The following is a 17,814-nucleotide window of genomic DNA, read 5'->3' on the forward strand; positions in this document are numbered from 1 at the left end:
TGGAGTTTTTCATTGCATGGATCTTTTCTTGTTTTAAACCTCTTTATTTGTTCGCTGTATTCTTGCTGCGTTGTGCACAAAACCTGGCTTTCAGATCTTGGATAGCAGGTGTGGTAAACTTTTCACAGCTCCTGATAGTGCATTTCTAGTTAGGTTTTCTTGCTATTAGACCGTTGGATGCTTACTTCCAGGTGCCTGCTGCTCCTGTAACTTATCAAAGACTTAAATGCTCCTCTGTAGTATGGCCAAGGCCAAGTTGCCGATTCAAAACAGGCTGGTTCGTACTAGGCTCTTTTTAAATGACGGTGAGTCATAGCAACCTTCCCTGTTGCATGAATCTTGTTTATTATGTAGCAAATTAGTTCAAGATTTCTGAATACCCTGAGTTCCCTTTGAAATCACCAGAGATGAAGAGGGTCAGTGTCTCCGGAGCAGGCTCATAAAGAGGATCCTTTTGTCAGTCCTGGTCCAAAGCCCATTGAAGCCTGCTGGTCTCCCTGATTGACTTTGATTAGCAAAGCTGGTGCTCCGCTGCATTTAGCAGTATGTTTATAGGATTTTCTCAGTTCAGGGGTTAAGTTAGAAAGCTTCAAACTGCAGCAGGTTCTTGTGTAATTTTTGCTGTTTGTTGGAATAATTTTTAATCCTTATTAAGCTAAGGTCTACTTTTTCTGCCTCAAAGAGAGGTGATATTTTCCTCGAGGAGAGTGCAGGAATCGTTAAAGAAGATTAAAGTCTTTCCTACATGCTTGAGGTTTCCTGATGCCTGGTGGGAATTGCCAATGAAGCTTCCTTCCGATTTCACACTGTCAGGCGAACACAGACTGAATGCAGGGTGACAACCCACTTGAAAATAATTATCCATTGCCCTGGCTGCAGACACATCTGTTACCTGATAGAGAAATGTGCTTTTACACACGTGCACACACAGATTGAGTATATTATTTTTTAAATAATTTTCTCCTTCCAGGGCTCAAAAGCTTCATCGTGCTTGTTACTTAGTCACGTACATACCTTTTGAAAGCATATTGCTTTTAAAGGAAGGTGCATTTCAGATGCACTGATCTGGTGACTGGCTGGGTGCTCCTAACGAAGGCTTGCCTTCTTGAGGTTGTATGTTTGGAATATCTCCATTAGCACTTCCATGGAGAGTGTGGGTTTCAGCTTGCATTTTTAATAGATCTCCTCCCGCAGGTAGATCTTGCATGGTAATAAATATTAACCGTACCATAGGTTAGTAGTAAACAGATGTGGTTACAGTCCAGATACTGATAATATCAGTTTAGTCCTTCATGGGTAATGTTGCTGCCAAAATAATCCACTACCAGTGTTGGTCGAGAACGAAGCTGGCACAAAGAAAGAGGCTGCTGGTAGGGAGCCCTCTGCCAGGGGACAGGCTGTGGCAGATTGCGGGCAGATGGCTGTTCGTGGCTTAAGAGCTTTATTTTGGGTGCCATCAGAGTGGGTTTCTTGTAAGTGCTAAATTAACTTTAAAGGCATTAAGTGTCAGAACCCTGTGCTGAGGTGCTTTTTGGTTTGCTTTGTGGTGGTTTTGCTTTTCTGTTGAAGAAAACAGTATCTTGTGGCTACTTGGGTCTGATAAAATTGGCCAAACCAAAGCCCACAACTTTAGCTTTGGTGCTTTTTTCCATGGGACCTCTGAAAAAAAGAAAAAAGGATTTTATTTTTTTTTTACTTGCCTGTAGTTTTGGTGAATAAAAGCTGTTTGCCTAAAGTTTGGAGCTGCTAGTTGTCTAAAAGTGGGATTTTGGCATCCTATCATTCTGGGGCAGCACAGAGCCAAGCTGCAAGTTCCTCCTTATTTCTTGTCATTTTATGGGACAGCAGAGTCACTCAGGAGCTGTTTTGCTGGGAAACATTTCTTTCTCTTCTCCTTTCACTGCCCTTTAATCCACGCCTCCTAACCATGCACTGTTGCTGAACTAAATTAACTGGTTTAGTGAAGACAGTATTCTTTATGTCAAACAAGTCTGTCTGGTCCAGTTGTAGAGAACTGTAATTGAATTGACTGCGTACACCCACAGAGACTTTTAGAGAAGCACCTTGCTGGGCAGATCAGGAATAAAAAAGGAAGATGTAAAACCAGGCTTATTAAAACCTTTGTCATAACCATTTAAATACGGTTCTTCAGCATGGTGCACTTGCAGTTCTACCTTCAGATCCCAGGGTTAGTTTCCACAGGTATTTTTCAGTTGCGTAGATCGGTCAGGTTTACAGCTGTAGGGAGAAAGGGTCGGCTGACTGGGTTGGAATCTGTCTGCACGCCTGACAAACCGTGCCTGTCTGCCTGTCTGGCTCGAGTCCCTCCAGCTCCAGGAGCCCAGCTCCAGCACGTTCTTTGAGATGGGTTTGTGGTATACGGAATTTGTGAGGGAAGAGGCTCTCTCCTTTGGACTCGTGGCTTTGTGGTGGTGCTGAACTCGCAGTCCTGGCGCACCGTCTTGGCGCACCCCGGTTAGACCCCGTCGTGGGCACACCGAGGGTCCTGGCGCCTGTGCTTTCCCCTTGGCGTGCATGAAGGGCTGGGCAAGACCGATCCCTGAGGGCAGTAGGAATATTCACTCAGTTGCAGCTAATTGTCTTTATGCTATTTGCCTTTGAAATCATTCAGAGTTAAAGGCAGACTTTCTTTTTCCTTGGCTGAATGATTATTACCAGTGCCCCACTAGGTTGAACCTCCTGCACTTGTACTGTTATCCTTTGATGGCAGGAAGAAAGGGGCTTTGGGATAACTTCCTCAGCAGGATGGTACCCAAAAAACAGGCAAATAACCTGTTGATGGTTGAGCCAACAACCTCTGATGGTCCCTCAGCGCGTAGGGCAGCTGATTTAAATGCAAAGTACATACCTTGCAAATAAACAGTTTACTGAAATGTCATTATGCCCGGTGCTGGTCTGCAGCCTGCTTCGCTTCACAGCCCTGACCCCGTGCCATGTGCACCCCACTGGTGCTAGTTCCATCCTGGATAGCAAGTTCATTACTGGGTCTTCGCTGTGGAAGCTGTGAGTCACTTCTGTGCTTGGACCAGGCTCCATCCCTGGTATGAATCACAGAGGCTCCCTAACTATGCTCACGGAGACCTGGAATCCACAGGGAGCTGGCACATGTATTAATGTGGCACACAGGTCATGTAGCACACGGAGTTGTCCTGTGGTCTGGAAGGTAGGAGGGAGCTCCTCAGGTGTTGATACATGTGCTCGTCATGGCTTTTATCAGGCTTTTTCAAGTCTTGCAGTGGCATGTGCAGGAGCTGACTGGAGAGGAACCAGAGTGTTCTGTGGGAAGGCAGAGACAGAAGTATTGATGGATGAAAAGTTAAAATGCAGCATGAGGTTGTAGTGAGAGTGCTAAAATACATCACTCCTTTTAGTACGGGTAATACTCGTCCTTTTAACCCCTTAAAAGCTCTGTTTTTCTGAATAGTCATTGGATGTGGGATACAACATTGTCCTCAAGACAGACGGATCTGTCTGTCTGTGGGGGTAAGAAACGGGTAGATATAATGGCTATAGCTTATTGCAGCAAGAGAAAGCCAAACAATCGGCATTGCCCAATAATTTAAGTAAATCTAATAGGAGGGTTGAGGAAGATAGCAAGATTAGCTTGACAAAGATTATTTGTTGCTAAACAGACTCTTCGGTGTTTCCCGGAGCCCTGACACACACCATGAACTGCTCCACCCAGGGCCTTTCCATTTGTTTCATGGCTCAGTTGATTTTGATGGGTTTATTGTGAAGCAAGATTTATGGAGCCCCAGGAAGGAATAAAATTAAAAACTTCCGTTCCCTGCGCTCCCATGGAGGAGCTCCCCCTGTGTCTGCTCACGGTGCTGGTAAATGGGCTGGGTGGGGGATCCGGCTTCGAGGCCCCATGAACAAACCGTGCCCTCTTTGCAGTCCCTGATGGGAAAAGTGGGAGCAGCTCTGTGGATCCATGCCTCAGGTTCTGTTGGCTTGGGCACGGAAAGTGAGAGCACCTGCCTTCCTAACATCATCAAATGAATTTTAAAATTAGTTGTTTGTCAAAATAAAAAGTCTCTAATATATTTTTTTTTTCCCCTGTAGGAACTGTCGCTTTTTTTAAGACCTTCTGGGCAGTGTGGCAGTCTTAACTCCGTGCTTCCAGAATGCCAAATGGCTCATGCTATGGCATGCTTCCATCAGCAGCAGTTTTAGGAAAAGTGCTGTAAATTATGGGACTTAGGACAAAATCGCAGGCGCTGGCATCAGTTTGAGGCATAGCTGCCTGTCTCCCCTCTCATCTGCCCCATAGCTAGTTTTTTCTGCCAGAGGGTTTATGTCAGGGTAGTGGTCTGGCTGGCAGGACGCTGTTCCTGCGGGATCCTTCTAGCTGAGTTTGTGTGGGAACTGTGCTGGCACTTTCAGCCTGCCAGGGCCCTGAAAGGGTTTTCATCTTATCTAGCGGCAGTGGCTCTGTTGTCAGAAACAAAGCAAATCCTGATCACCATTGAAGGAGCAGATACGCCCTGTGTTTCAACATCTGAAACCAGGCCCATCAATCTGAAACTATTCCCCACTCCCAGTGCCAACAGCTCCATTGATGATTAGGCTCCAGAAAGAAAAGAAATTGCTTTTCCCCTCACTGTAATGTCAGCCCACCATTTGGAGACTCCCCCGCATCTTCCTTTTCATTCTGGAGGTGGTGCACTCATCTCTGTGACCTGCAAGCATCTGCTTCCCAGGTTTTCCGCTTCACTGCGTCTCTGTTTAGACACTGCAATGCCCTGTCCCACATACTAATTACTGACTTTTTGCTTCTGAGGAGCTTGATTCATTCTGGCATATTTTCCCATGTGAAACTGGACCTAGAGCCTTGGAAAATATCTTAATGGACATCAGAGTAAGTCAGAGTTTAACCCCAAACTGGCTGCTATATCTGAGCTAAAAGGCACATCTTTCAGACTGTAACTATGGCAGTATGAACCTTCCTCGCGGGGAGTACTTTCCTTTGCGAATATCCCCCTGAAATGAGGGCAACCTGGCAGAGCCGGGCGTTGCTCAGGGAGGGGAGGTGTTTGCACTGGCACCACCTTATCTTGGCTCTCCTGGCTGCACTCCGAGCCGATGCTCTCGCCTGGGTGATTGCAGCAAGTGATCGCTCTGTAAGAAAACACCTTTTGCTTTTTTTTCCACTGTAGAGCTCTTGTGATTTCCCACAGGAGCAGTTTCTGTGTAGGGCTTGCTGCTGCCAGGTACTGAGTGGCTTCTGGGAGGACACGTCCTCAGCTTCCACCAGCTCCGGCAGCCGCTCTGATGAGGTCAGACCTTTGCTGCACAGCATGGACTTAGGTTTGCAGTCTGCTGAGGCTGTTGGTTTCCTCCAGAGGCTTTTGTTTGCTCTCCTGAATGTTGTCACCTTGTGCACCTGCCTGCCCTGAAGAGAGAACCCTGGCGTGGGGCAGTTTGGGGAGTTTTGGGGTAGAAGGGGTTTAGATCGGCTCCTGCTCAGCAGTTCTCGTGCTGCCACTCGAGCATGATTTCAGGAGTTTCTTCCACCTCATTGCACTCGGAGTGTATTTTTGAAAAGGAGGTTTGTGTGTTTGCAGGCTAAGCAGAAACTGCTTTCTCCAGCTCAGGGGAGCCGGCAAACCCAGCTTTTTTTTCCCTGGCAAAAGCAAGGAAGAAGAGCTGGTTATGGGGCAGAGGCACGGGGCTGAGACTTGGAAGAGTTGTGACTGATGCCCAGATGTGCAGGACACGTCTTGTGTGCCCTTGTCGTCTCACTGCATCTCCCTCTATCTCAGTTTCCACATGACGAACACAGATTAAAACTAGTTTATTTTCCTTTTCTTTCTCTGTTAGTTTCTAAGCATTTTTGGAGCAGGAAACATCTCTTACTGTGTTTGGTAACTGGTCATTGAGTAAAAGGTTTTGTCCTTAGGATTCCTAAACACTGCCAGTGTATAAATAAAAGTCATGAATGGCAGCCGGTGGTGCAGCAGGCAGGAGGGCTCCCCATCGCAGAGGCTGGCCCAGGTTCTCTCTTCTTGCAGTAATTCTACCTGTCAGCCCTGATTAACTCAGAGACTATTTCAGGAGTTTGGCAGGAAGGGAGGATTTCCCTCTTTTCAAAATGAGTATATTAATTTCCTATTTCTGAAGCAAGCACAGAGAAACAACCTTGCTCAGCTACTCCTGCAGCAGAGTCCTTTCATATAGATACTGAAGATAAGTAGATACATTTGACCTCTATGTAATTTAAGACTCTTTTCTTAACCTACCTGCCTCTCCTAAAATAAAAAGTCCTGTCTCCTGTTAAACATGTATTACATCCTGGCAGCTTCAAGCACAGACCGAAGGATGTGATTTAGCCTTCAAAACCTTTTCCTCCACTGCGTGCTCAGGTGCTTTTAGATGCACCTGATGAATCGAGGCAGCCAGAATAATCTTCACCGTAGTCACCTCTGAACGGCTTAACCTCTTTGCTGCTACACTTGAGTCTCTTTGCAATTTCAGCAGAATTTCACCATAATTTATTTGGTTCCCATCTTACCCTGATGACTGTGTTTGTACCTTTGGAATATGAGAGCCTATGATTGATTTATTTGTACAGTTAATGAAACTGTTGGTGCTGGTTGAGGTTTTTTTTTTCCAGTTTCAAAATGTTTGACAAATAACAGAAATGGAAAACCTGGAAGGAAACTTGCCAGAACTTTCTCTTTCCCTTCCTTTTCTACCAGGAAATCTTGTTGAACTTATTTTAATTTCCAACCATCAAAATCTACTTCGATGGAATTTAAGCTTTCGGAAGCTCTCCTGTGTCTTGAACAAAAATTGAATCTGTGACTTTCTACAAAATAATGTCCAGTATTTTTCTAGGAATGATATTTGTATTTAAAGCTCTAACTACGAGTAATTATTAAGGACTTCCATTTGTACTGTATTCTGGTTTGGATCATGATATTTTGCAAGCTTTGTTCTCGCTCTGTTTCATTTCTGTTCGATACAGTATTGACCTTCTATCCTGTCCCAAAGTATCTGTGTGTGTGTGTAGCCAGAGCACCCTTGTGCTCTGCCCCAAAGAGGCTGCCTTTATCTGGTCAGTGAAGCTTTTCGTGATGTATGAAATACCCATCTGTTTCACGGGGTTGCTCTGAACCATCCTCATTAAATTTAAGGGTACGAAAAGTGTGTCTCACCTGAACTGTATTGAAATTAAATTAAGAGTCAGAGGATTAGCTCTTTGCATTTTCAATTTGCTCGTTGGTTTTGGGCTTGTGGAGATTTAAGCATATAAATAAGATTTCTGCCTGTTGCGTTGGTTACGGTGCGAGGCAGGGCGCTGCTGGAGGCTCTTCGCCCAGTGGGGCAGAACTGACCATTATGGTCCCAGCGGGTTGCTGAGGGTGCCGGGAGGAGCTGTGTCCCTTGGGCTCGGCTCTGCTTTGCTGCTGCCACCCCTTCCTTGTGCCCAGCTCTGCCCTTCTGCTCAGGGAGGTCCTCCCCAGCCTGCCTTTGGCTCCATCCCCAAATTCCATAGTCCCTGTGCTGGAACCAGCTGGGAACTGTTTGGCAGTGTGTTTGAGTCTTAATGTCTCCTGTTCCCGTGGTGCAACAGCTGTCCTTGTGTCTCTGATTCAGCCTGATTTCCAAGCTTTCTCTATGGTCTCTTGTTTCCTGACCAGTTTTCTTGTATCAGCTCTTCTTTCAGCTGTTTCATAGTATTTTCCTTCCCAATTCTTTCACATTCTCTGGCATTCTCCTATTGTAACCCTTATTCTCTGTCCTTCAGAGCCTTAGTTCTGTGCCTTGCTTTCTACTCAGATCTCCTTCCTGCATCCCAAAGTGTCATGTCCAGCTCTGTGCTTGATGGGCTTCAGTGTTCCCTGAATGTGATCTGACATAAACTTGTCTGGAAAATATTGCACTTATATTCTTAAGAAAAAAATACCAGGAGATCAGCAATTTCAATGAGAGTCTGTCGGTAGGTAGTGGGGGACCTTGAAAATCTCAACTGAAGCAGGAATTTGTGTGATTGATGGTTTGCTTAGGGGATCATGGAAAAATGAATGTAAAATATGTAATTTTTAAGTTTTTCATCAGAAGTATAAATGGTGAAAGTGGAAAAAACTCCACTCCTGTTTATTTACAATATTGGGCTTTCCAGATCATTTAGAGCTGGAAAATACTGTTAATTCATCAGATGAAGGGATCAAAGTTTGACTTACCAGTTCATTTTTCATCTTTATTAAGAACACACAGAAGTAAAATTATGTGTGGTCTCTGTTGTCCTTGACATAATTGGGAGTTGTGCATGCTCAGTATCACCCGGGACCTTCAGTCTGAAGGTGCTATGTAAGCTTTTTGCAGTTACTAAAAATGTGAGCTTCTTCTCTCTAGGCCCTCCGTCTGCTCCCCAGAACCTGATTTCCAATGTCAATGAGACGTCTGTGAACTTGGAGTGGAGCCCACCCCAGAACAGAGGTGGTCGGGAAGACATCTCCTACAACGTGGTCTGCAAGCGGTGCGGTGCGGGTGACCTGAGCCGCTGCCGGTCCTGTGGCAGCGGTGTGCACTTCAGCCCCCAGCAGAATGGCTTGAAAACCACCAAGGTCTCCATTACCGACCTCCTGGCACACACTAACTACACCTTTGAAGTCTGGGCGGTGAATGGAGTGTCCAAACAAAATCCAAGCCAGGACCAAGCTGTGTCAGTCACTGTGACAACTAACCAAGCAGGTAGGAGCCTGAATGCAAATTCTTTTCCTCTCTCTCCTGCCTGTTTTTTTAGGAAAGCTGTGATTTCCATTGCATTTAACATTAGCAAATGAATGCAGGGAGCCCTAAGATGCATAACTGGGTCAAACCCTTATTTCCTGCTTATTTATATGGCTAGTTTAAATTCTTTACATCTAGAAAAACAGAGGAGGGTTTGACTGCGGTAGCTGGGAGCAGAGCGGTGCTGCAGCATGCTGCGAGGACGCTGGGAGGCATTCTGCAGAAGCAGAACAGCACGGCTGCCCTGGCATTGCGAGGGGACAGAGCCAGGGCCACCAGTAGCTCGGCCCTTTGTAGGGGAGACCCTGCACATGGACACAAATGGGCCCTGGGTGTTTACAGAGGGCGAAATAGGTGCTTGGGAAGCGCAGGGTTGTGCTTCTGCCATCTTCCAAAAAGGGCTCTGTGAGGTTCAGAAAGATGAGTCTCACTTGCTCGCCTGCCTGCTCTCCTTCTCTCCTGCAAAGTCAATTAGATTCTGTCCCATTGTTAAATAAATACCTCCTTAACCAGCTGCTAACAACGTTTCAATTGATCAGAGCTGGCATTACTTTAGAAATCCTATATGGGCTTTCATCTTCGTGCTGGCTGATTTTTGCCTTTCATTCATCCGGGAGAGTGAAATACTATTTCTGTTTATACCTGATTATTTCAGGTACCCTAGGCAGTTCTACTTTTTTCTGCCCCCTGTGCTTGCCCTAGTAAAGGCTGCTGCAGCAGATCACAGTTTCATTTTGATGATCGTTTGTATGATTTTATTTCTTTAATTACATGAAAACATTTCTTGTATGCAGCTAGCTAAGATTTCAAGCACAGGTTTCCAGTTGAATTTTTAATTTAATGCACAAAATTACATACATTTAAATATGGCACTCTTCTGTATGCAAATTAGTTATCCAGACTGTCAGACTGGCTACAAGACCGTCAAACCTGTTATCTAATCGCTTACAGCACTGATTGCCTTCAAGTCCCACAGATGCTGCAGGCATTCAGCACCTTGGAGGCTAGCTTACAGGGTTATCATTTATCGTTAGACTTCTCGTGTATGGTACAGTATTAATATCGCCTATTTTGATAGTACTGGACTCTGTAAATATTGTGATTTCTGTTTACTAGATGTGGGTGAAAAATAGGTATGCATAGTCTAAATCTACAAATTTTAGTTGTAGTCCAGAGCACTTCAATATTAACAGTGGGAGATATGTTCAGTTTTGCAGTGACAGTTACAAGCAAAATTGTCAAGTCCATGCTGAAGCTCCTTTGAAAACCTAGTCCAGTGGTTTTTGTTCTTTACACATACAGTTGACAGCATGGCTTTTAAATTATGATTCAAAAAATCAAACTATTGCTCTGCCTGGTGAAAAGAAGACTACTAGAGAACAGGGGCTGTTACAGAGTCTTGGGAGAAAGCTGTGGGAGAATGCTGTCATACACTATACGGAAAGAGAAGGTTGAGAACAGCGGCAGGGACAGTGTTTTGTGCTATGGATGCCTAGCAAAGAGAGTATTTCTGACTGATTTTGGCATGTGTAAGGATTAGTGGATGCGTATATGCATGAATAAGTAAGTGGGATCAGTCTACCGTGTGAAAATTCTACCATCTTACGCTTTAATATGCAAACCAAAATCTGATTGAATATGCAAATAAGAATTGATTTTGTTTATTATCCATGAGTAGCAGTTCTTCACATCAGGAAATTTGTATTTTTGCCAACACTTCCAATTTTGAAACATGCCCAGTCTATCAAATGCTTCAGAGGGCCGGAGAAAACTGTACTGATACAAATGAAAATTAATTCCAAGGTACTGGCGTTCTCCAGTTCTTCATACAATTTTGTATATTCTGCTGCTTAGAAGATCTAAACAGAAATGTGTAGCCTAAACCTAGAGATCTCAACGGAGATAATCAGTCCTTACATATGCAAATAATCCCATTGATTTCAGTGAAACTGTTTGCTTAAGTAAAGGTTTGTAAAGTTGGACCCTTGGGTTTTACAAGTACTGATCTGTTTAATCATTGTAAATGTGTGTCTGGGGTGCATTAAAATTCTTGTGCCACTAATTTTCTTTCACTATATTTCATTATAAAGAAATCATGTCATGATAGAGCACTGCCACAGGCTTAGTTTTGATCTTGCACCTTTCTTACACTGATGTAAAGCTACCTTGGTTTCCTTGCAGCAATTTCTAAATTCAGGTTAGAGCCAAGCTCCTTTAATAACACTCTTTCCCTGTTTTGCTAATAGAAATGAGCTGCGAACACTGAAAATCTGTAAATGACTTTATTGTTTTTGCTATCTGTGCTTGTGCTTTCCAACATTTGATAAAAAAAATTTGTTATTAATGTGGCTCTTTAGTTCTTTAGGTATGAGCAGTGCTTTTGCGTTGTATTCTGGGGAATTTGCTGGCATTGTTTGCGAGAGGTGCATCTTAGAGTTAAATTCAGTAAGGGTTATAAGTATGCAAGGGAAGAGGAAATCCGTCCACTTAACAGCAGTTTCAAGTTGACTTTCCAAATATGCAACCATGTAATCTGAAGAAAATATACAGAAATTCTAGAATGCAGTTTTTCATGTCTGAATCAGAAATCCAAATATTTGTATGTTTGCTTGCATTGCTGCCAGCCCCTATAGAAGGTATGCATTTGGAGACGTACAGAAAGCAATGAGAAATCAGTTACTGGTATATTCAGCACAAAATTGAAGAAATGTGTTGCAGTGACATGAAAGGTGCTGTTGGAAGGCACAGGTGTTTTTTTGTTTACTTTTGCCATTTTACTCCTGGAGATAATGAAACGAGGCAGTTTACTTTCTCCCTTTGTTTAGAAACTCTTTTCAGTTTCCAATACTGTAGAAAAATGCTTAAATGAAAATAAGCTTTTGCCATTCAAAGCAGGATCAAAAAGCATTTGAAAAAGTATTTTGCCTGCTTCCTTTGAAAAGGTCCTGGGTTTTATAGCTTTTATTTTTTTCTCTTTTTAATGAGAGAAGTGAAATTCCAGGCTTTGAACCAAGTTAAAATTTCTGTCTCCTAGTGAAATACTTCAATGTTGTGACATTTTAAGAATTCTGAATGTTGAATGTTGAATTCAGCTCGCTATTCTACATGTTTAGAATAGTTTTTTTTTTTTTTTTTTTGAGATGGGAACTGACACTCTTTTCCCATATAAGATTAAAAAGAAATTAAAAAAGCGAAGTATGGAACACTGAGCTGTTGAAATGTGGAGCCGGTGCCCTTAGCACAGTGGGTACTGGGAAATGCTGATATTAAGGGTCTCCACCAGCAGTGGTGATTTTTGTGGCTTTCTGTTTTCAATCAAATGAAATCATCACTTTGTCCATCTTTTAAAAATGTGAAATGACTTGTGAAAGAGATGCAAACCAGCAATTCTCATGCGATGCTGCTAGGAGAAGCTAATTTCAATGAGAAACTCCACCAGGCAGTTGGCTGAATAGCTCAAAAATCTCTGGGCTCGCTCTTTTTTTCTGCTAAGGATATGCTGCGAAGCTGTTCAAAATTAAAAGTAAATCTCTCAATAAAGAGACCTTGTTCACAGCAAGCAGGCAGCTTTTGGGTTTTTTGAAGAGGCGCTGAACAGTTTATATTTTTATTAAAGATTACAGCTGAGGTGCTTCGGTCCCCAGCCTGACAGCCAGGCTCACTGCTAAGTTCGGCTCTGTGCGTGTCCGAGGGGGCAGCACTGCAAGGACAAGGTTTTGCATGGATGCTAAAGGCATTCATAAGGCAGGGGGGAGAGCCTCCACAAGCTCAAAATGAGATTTAAAGGCTGAACTCATTATGCTGTTTGCTTTGTTTCCTTCTTTTTGTTTGCATTTTATGAGGGATGGGTGTCCTTCTTGCTCCTTTGCTTGTTGGAGCCAAAACGGCTGGTATTTCTGAATAAACAGACTGCCTGGTGATTTGTTACCTTGTTAGGTTACCTTGGCCTCCGTGTTTCCTTAAGTGGACCAGCACAGCTAGGTGGAGGCAGGATGTGCCAATTAGGATGAAAATACAGTATAAATAAACAAACTTACTCTTTCTCCCATTGCATCAGACTGAATGTTTGCAAGCTGCCTGTGCTCAGGATCAAGAATTGATCTTTCTTATGAATATATCAGGCTCTCTGTCCCATTTTTTCCTCTTGCTGTTCTTGCTCCTCTCCCCAGCTCCTTTGTCTGTGCGATCCCCCACACCTTGCCTGTCTAGCTGTCTGTTCGCCTGTCTCAAAGCTGCTTCATCTCAGAGAGGCAGAGCGATGTGGCTGGCAGTGCTGCAGTCCTTCCCCCCCCCCCCCCCCCCCCTCTTTTGTATGCTCCCCTGGTCCCTCACCGTCACTCAGAGCCCTGCGGTTGTTCACTATCCATTTCCAGGCAGGAGCTAAAATGGGTCACGGTGCCACCGTGACTTGAGCACCACCGAGAAGACCCGCGTGAATAGAGTATTCTTCTGGGACAGGCTGCAGTTGTGGTAACCAGACTGTGATGAACCTGAAATACATTCAGTTCTAGGAAGAGAAAATGTCAGCTGTTGTTAAGCTTTATTTAGCTTTTAGGTTGGTTTGTTGGTTATGTTCTTAATTCCATTACTAAAAAGGAAAAAAAATATCTGAAAGATCCCGATCCTTTGAGGATGATTGAGTTTTAAGTTAGAAATGGCAGGGGGGAGGGAAAGAAGTAGGAGTCATTCGCTTCCAGATGACTCACGAGTTCTACTGGACTTTTTGGTAGGGGAATATATATTCCCATTTTGTGTTTTGGTGGGCCTTCTTTGAAAGCCCACGTTTCCTTTCAAATGCTGATTAGCATTCCTCACGTGTTACGCAGAACAGCACAGAAAATGCATATAAGGTCTTGTATTCTGCCGGTGTGGTTTAGCTTGTGCAGAGCTGAATTTGCAGTCAGTAAAAATTCATGGACATACATTGCCCTTGGTCAGCGTGCACTCCTCGTATCGACAAAGTAATAGTTGCTCGGGCCGATCAAAAGCAACACATGCCAAGGCCAGGAAACCTCAGGTTTTCAGTATTTTCTTTTTAATGTGCTACTTTCCTGGATATTTGTAACTTATCTATGAAGAATTGCTCTGTAGTGAAACATCAAAAGACATTGTTAAGCTGATCTCAGTCGCAGACCTTTCTTTAGGTGACTGTATGAATACCCTTAGACTACTACTGGAAAATACAATTAACCGATACTCTGAAGATTGATCAATCCATCCGATTCTCTAAACTTCTCTGAACAGTTCTTTGAGTGTAGTCCTGGTTTCAGTATAAATAGTAAATCTTTTCTGTTTGCTGAGAGTGAACACACTATTTTTTTATTTTTGTCTGTGGTGATATTTATGTGCATACTGAGAATGTTGTTGATAGGGAGGTGATAAAATAAGTTAATTTCGCTTAAAACAATAGCAAGGTCTCTAGTTGTTCAGACTGTTACAGCTTTATGCTGAACTCCTGCAAAAATTTTCCTTTTTTTTAATGTAGTCCTGGACTGTTTATTGTTGTGTTGAAACATAATTTTGCAGGGCTGTATAACCCCAAGGAAGACGTCATCTTCAAATAGCCAGGGAAAGGAGCTCTGTGAACTTGAAGACAAGATTCATCATACTGTCATGTCACAGTTTCACAGACTCTCTAAATAGCATAAGCTGGTAAAATCAGTAATTTTCTGTTCTGGTATTACCGTTCCCCAGTGCCTGCTGAGGGTATCAGGAGGCTCTTGCAGGTCAGCTCCCATTTCATGGCCGGTGGGTTTTCCAGCCCAGCTCCTCGCCTGGCTCCCTTGGGTGGTGTGAGGACAGGGTAGTGCTGGTGAGGTTTAGGGTGCTGTGGATGGCAGGATTAAGGTGCTGAGACAGGCTGTTACTATGTGAGTGTTTTGGACCACTTGGGAAGTGTTGAGGTTTGCAGCAAGTTGGATGGCCCAGCCTGGAAGCTGTGAAGGTGGGCGAGTTTGTGTCTCTGCCCACGGGAACGAGTGGCACTCCAGGTACTGGGCACAGCAGTTACCTGGCTGCAGCCTTCCTGGACATCCAGGAGTCAAATGAATTCAATTTTTTTTTTTTTTTTTTTTTTTTTTTTTACTCACTTGCTACCAGTATGGTCCCACCCTTTCCAGTTACTTGTTCCCTGCAGCCACAGGATACAAGTAGCATGTTCCAGGAGTCCTTTTACAGGCACACAAACCCAGGAGGAAACTTTGGCACGTAGCTGATTTAAAATAATCTCTTGGCAAACATCTGGAAACATGCCAGATGTCCAGAGCATGGGATGTGCCTGTGATACTTTTAGCTGCTACATTCTTTTTTTTCTGCAAAATTTCAAGGCAAAGGAAAAGGGGAGTTGTTGCAAAGGGGTGTTTTTATTTTGCTTTAAAGGTGTTTGTACTAAGGATGGTGGATCAGCAGTCTCCTTGTTCCTCAGACAGAGCTGTGTCAAGTGTCAATTCAATAGGGAAAGAGATTCAAAACTAGTAGGTAGGGACTTGAAAAAGGGGTAATGTATGAGTGTGACACTCCGAGTGACTTGTTGCAGCATCTTGCCGAATTCCAGGCTAATTGTACGTAACTTTCTCATTCTCATTGTGAATCTAAACCAGTATGGTTTCTAAGGCTTCACATTTATCTGCTAGACATGAGCGGCAATCCCTGCCTGTACACACATTTCCAAGCAGAGAGGTTATGACAAGGTGCCAGCTGCTGTAGGGTTTCACCTGCCATAACCGGTGAGGCGACCTGCCGGGTTGTGCAGGACAGCGACCTGCCTCGTTCTTCCCTTGCTTTGTTTCTCCCAGGGAGTTGTGTTTTGGCTTTTGCTGTCTGAAGATTTACGTTGGAGGGAGTTGCCGTAAGGACTTCTGAAGCAAACCCAACAACGTATTTTGGGAAACCACAGACCTTTCAAATATAAATGTGGTGGGAGATCTAGAAAGAAGATAAGTGCTCCCAGCGCAAGAAATTTGGGAATTGCATGGAAGCAAACAGCGAGGAATAATTTTGAATGGGCAAATTTCAGTGCTGAGCATGAGATTTCTCAGAGCCTCAGAGATACAGTGTGTTGACCACTTCAGATTTCTTCTACTGCACGTTTAATTATCTGCGTAAGATAATGTGTCTGAGTAATGAGCTTCTCCAAGCTGGCAGATGCAAGTGGGAGTTTCTTATTAACAACTCTGTGTTCTTGCACAGGCTTTAACTGATGGTCTGTAATAAATGCGTAGTTATAAGTATACGTGCTCCCGTCTTAAAAACAAAACCGGGAAAACTATTGTTGAGGGGGATTAAATTATTATTTTAAGGTAACTACAGCTTTCCACAAAGAAATAATAATTAAAATAACAACTGCCTGCTTGCTGGCAAAGCCATCTGCACCACCCATTTCCATGAATTTGTATTCAAGGTGGGGGATACAAGTCTTGGTCGGAAGGAAAAAAAAAAAAAAAGTGCTTTCTAAAGATCCTTAGTAAATAACCAGCTTCAGGGTTCAGTGAACAGCTTAGACAAGTTGCATGTCAGATAATGCCAAGAAGTAATTGCAGCATTTAAATAGAAGTTTGGTCACATTTTAAAAAAGATCTCATGGTCTGCTATGAGAAATGGAGGTTAGTTACATATCCTCCTGGGGTAAAAGGCATTTAATTTCAGGACTGGATAGCGTTGACCATATTTAAATTATATAAATTTACCTTTAGGAGACGTCAAATCGGATCAAATTCTGGTCTCAGTGATGTTGGTACAGTTGAATATTACCAAACTGACAGAGATGACGATACGGTGCTGCAGCTTTTATATGCTGTGGACTATTTAACTACGTGTTTTGTTTCGCTGGCAGTGTGCTGATATTTCACATTCGTGGAGCTTGTCGTCCAGTCTGAGCGCTTCCCATAAGCAATTGGCAAGAAGATATTTTAATGTGGAAGGACTTTTTACCCAAGAATGTTTGTGGCTACCAAATGTTTAGGTGGGCTTCTAAATTTTCTAGTTGTTTTGCAGCTAAATTAATTGGAAAGCAGCCAGAGAGACAGCAGAGTCCAGTCTGTAGTTGAGCAACAATAAAAGGCTTCGGAGAACTTTATCAAAGCTTCCATTAACCCCCTGCTGATGTCCTCAAACAGGATTTTTTTGAGAGAGTGGAAACACAAAAGCTAGGCTGCACAACTGCCCCTGTGTGTTCATTCAAAGGTTTTAAATCCGCACAGTTACTAATTAAAATGCCATGCAGGGTAGCACAAGTAAACATTGCTAGTCCCTGAAGCCCAAAGTTTCTGCCCTGGCTTACAGTTTGGAGGGCAGGATGCTGAACTGACCCCATAAGGGTGGTAAAGCAGCCCCCTTTGGGTTCGGATGTTCCATCCTTGTATGAGGCACTGCAAAACGTGTTGAGTCCATCCTTGTGCATGCAGTCATACTCCCAGAATGCCAATGCAAAGCAGCCTTTTATTTTTTATTTATTTTTTGCATAACGTGGCGTTAAAACATGAGGACTAAATAGAGCTGTGGCATGCCTGCTGGATGGCTATAATCATGTTTGCCAGATTTTGGCAGACATCAAAATGCTGAGCACACGAGCGAATACTGCTCCTTTCATTGAGAAATGTCATTTCAGATTTAGCCCCACATGTGAACTGGTGTGCAGGGAGCGCTTCATTATTATGGCAGGGTTCCAGTGGGCTTCCCCTCCCAAACAAAGCAGGCAAATGCGTAGCCTCTATCTGCATCTACTTGAAGGATTTCATGGCATCTCCTTAGATTAAGATAATCTGCCTTCATTACTAAATTCAAGAACCGAAGTCCCAGAACTCCTAGTAGTGCCCTCCGAGAATGGATTCGGGGTCTCTGAAAGCTGTGATTTGTAAACTGATAATAACAAAAGTTGATCATGGTTTTGGATTTGTTTTTTTTTAAATACAGTCTAGAGAGGTGTAGGAAGATGAAGCGTTTGTATTTTATTCCTCTGGTCATTTGTAATTCAAAACATCCCTTATGGAAAAGTCCTACTGTTAATTTAAAGGGAAATGATGACTTCTTTCTCAGTCTTCTGAACAGTTCCTGCAG

The 17,814-nt window shown here is 43.4% G+C and overlaps 1 protein-coding gene across 1 annotated transcript in view; it reads left to right on the top strand.

The window, feature by feature from the left end:
- EPHA4 (EPH receptor A4) overlaps positions 1-17,814 on the top strand; it is a 107,171-nt gene that overhangs the window by 49,934 nt on the left and 39,423 nt on the right. Inside the window, exon 5 of the mRNA XM_056358949.1 lies at positions 8,383-8,721. Coding sequence (XP_056214924.1) covers positions 8,383-8,721 — 339 coding nt within the window. The remainder of the gene's footprint in view (positions 1-8,382; positions 8,722-17,814) is intronic.

The sequence above is a fragment of the Falco biarmicus genome, chromosome 13, assembly GCF_023638135.1.
Source record: "Falco biarmicus isolate bFalBia1 chromosome 13, bFalBia1.pri, whole genome shotgun sequence".
Lineage (NCBI taxonomy): Eukaryota > Metazoa > Chordata > Aves > Falconiformes > Falconidae > Falco > Falco biarmicus.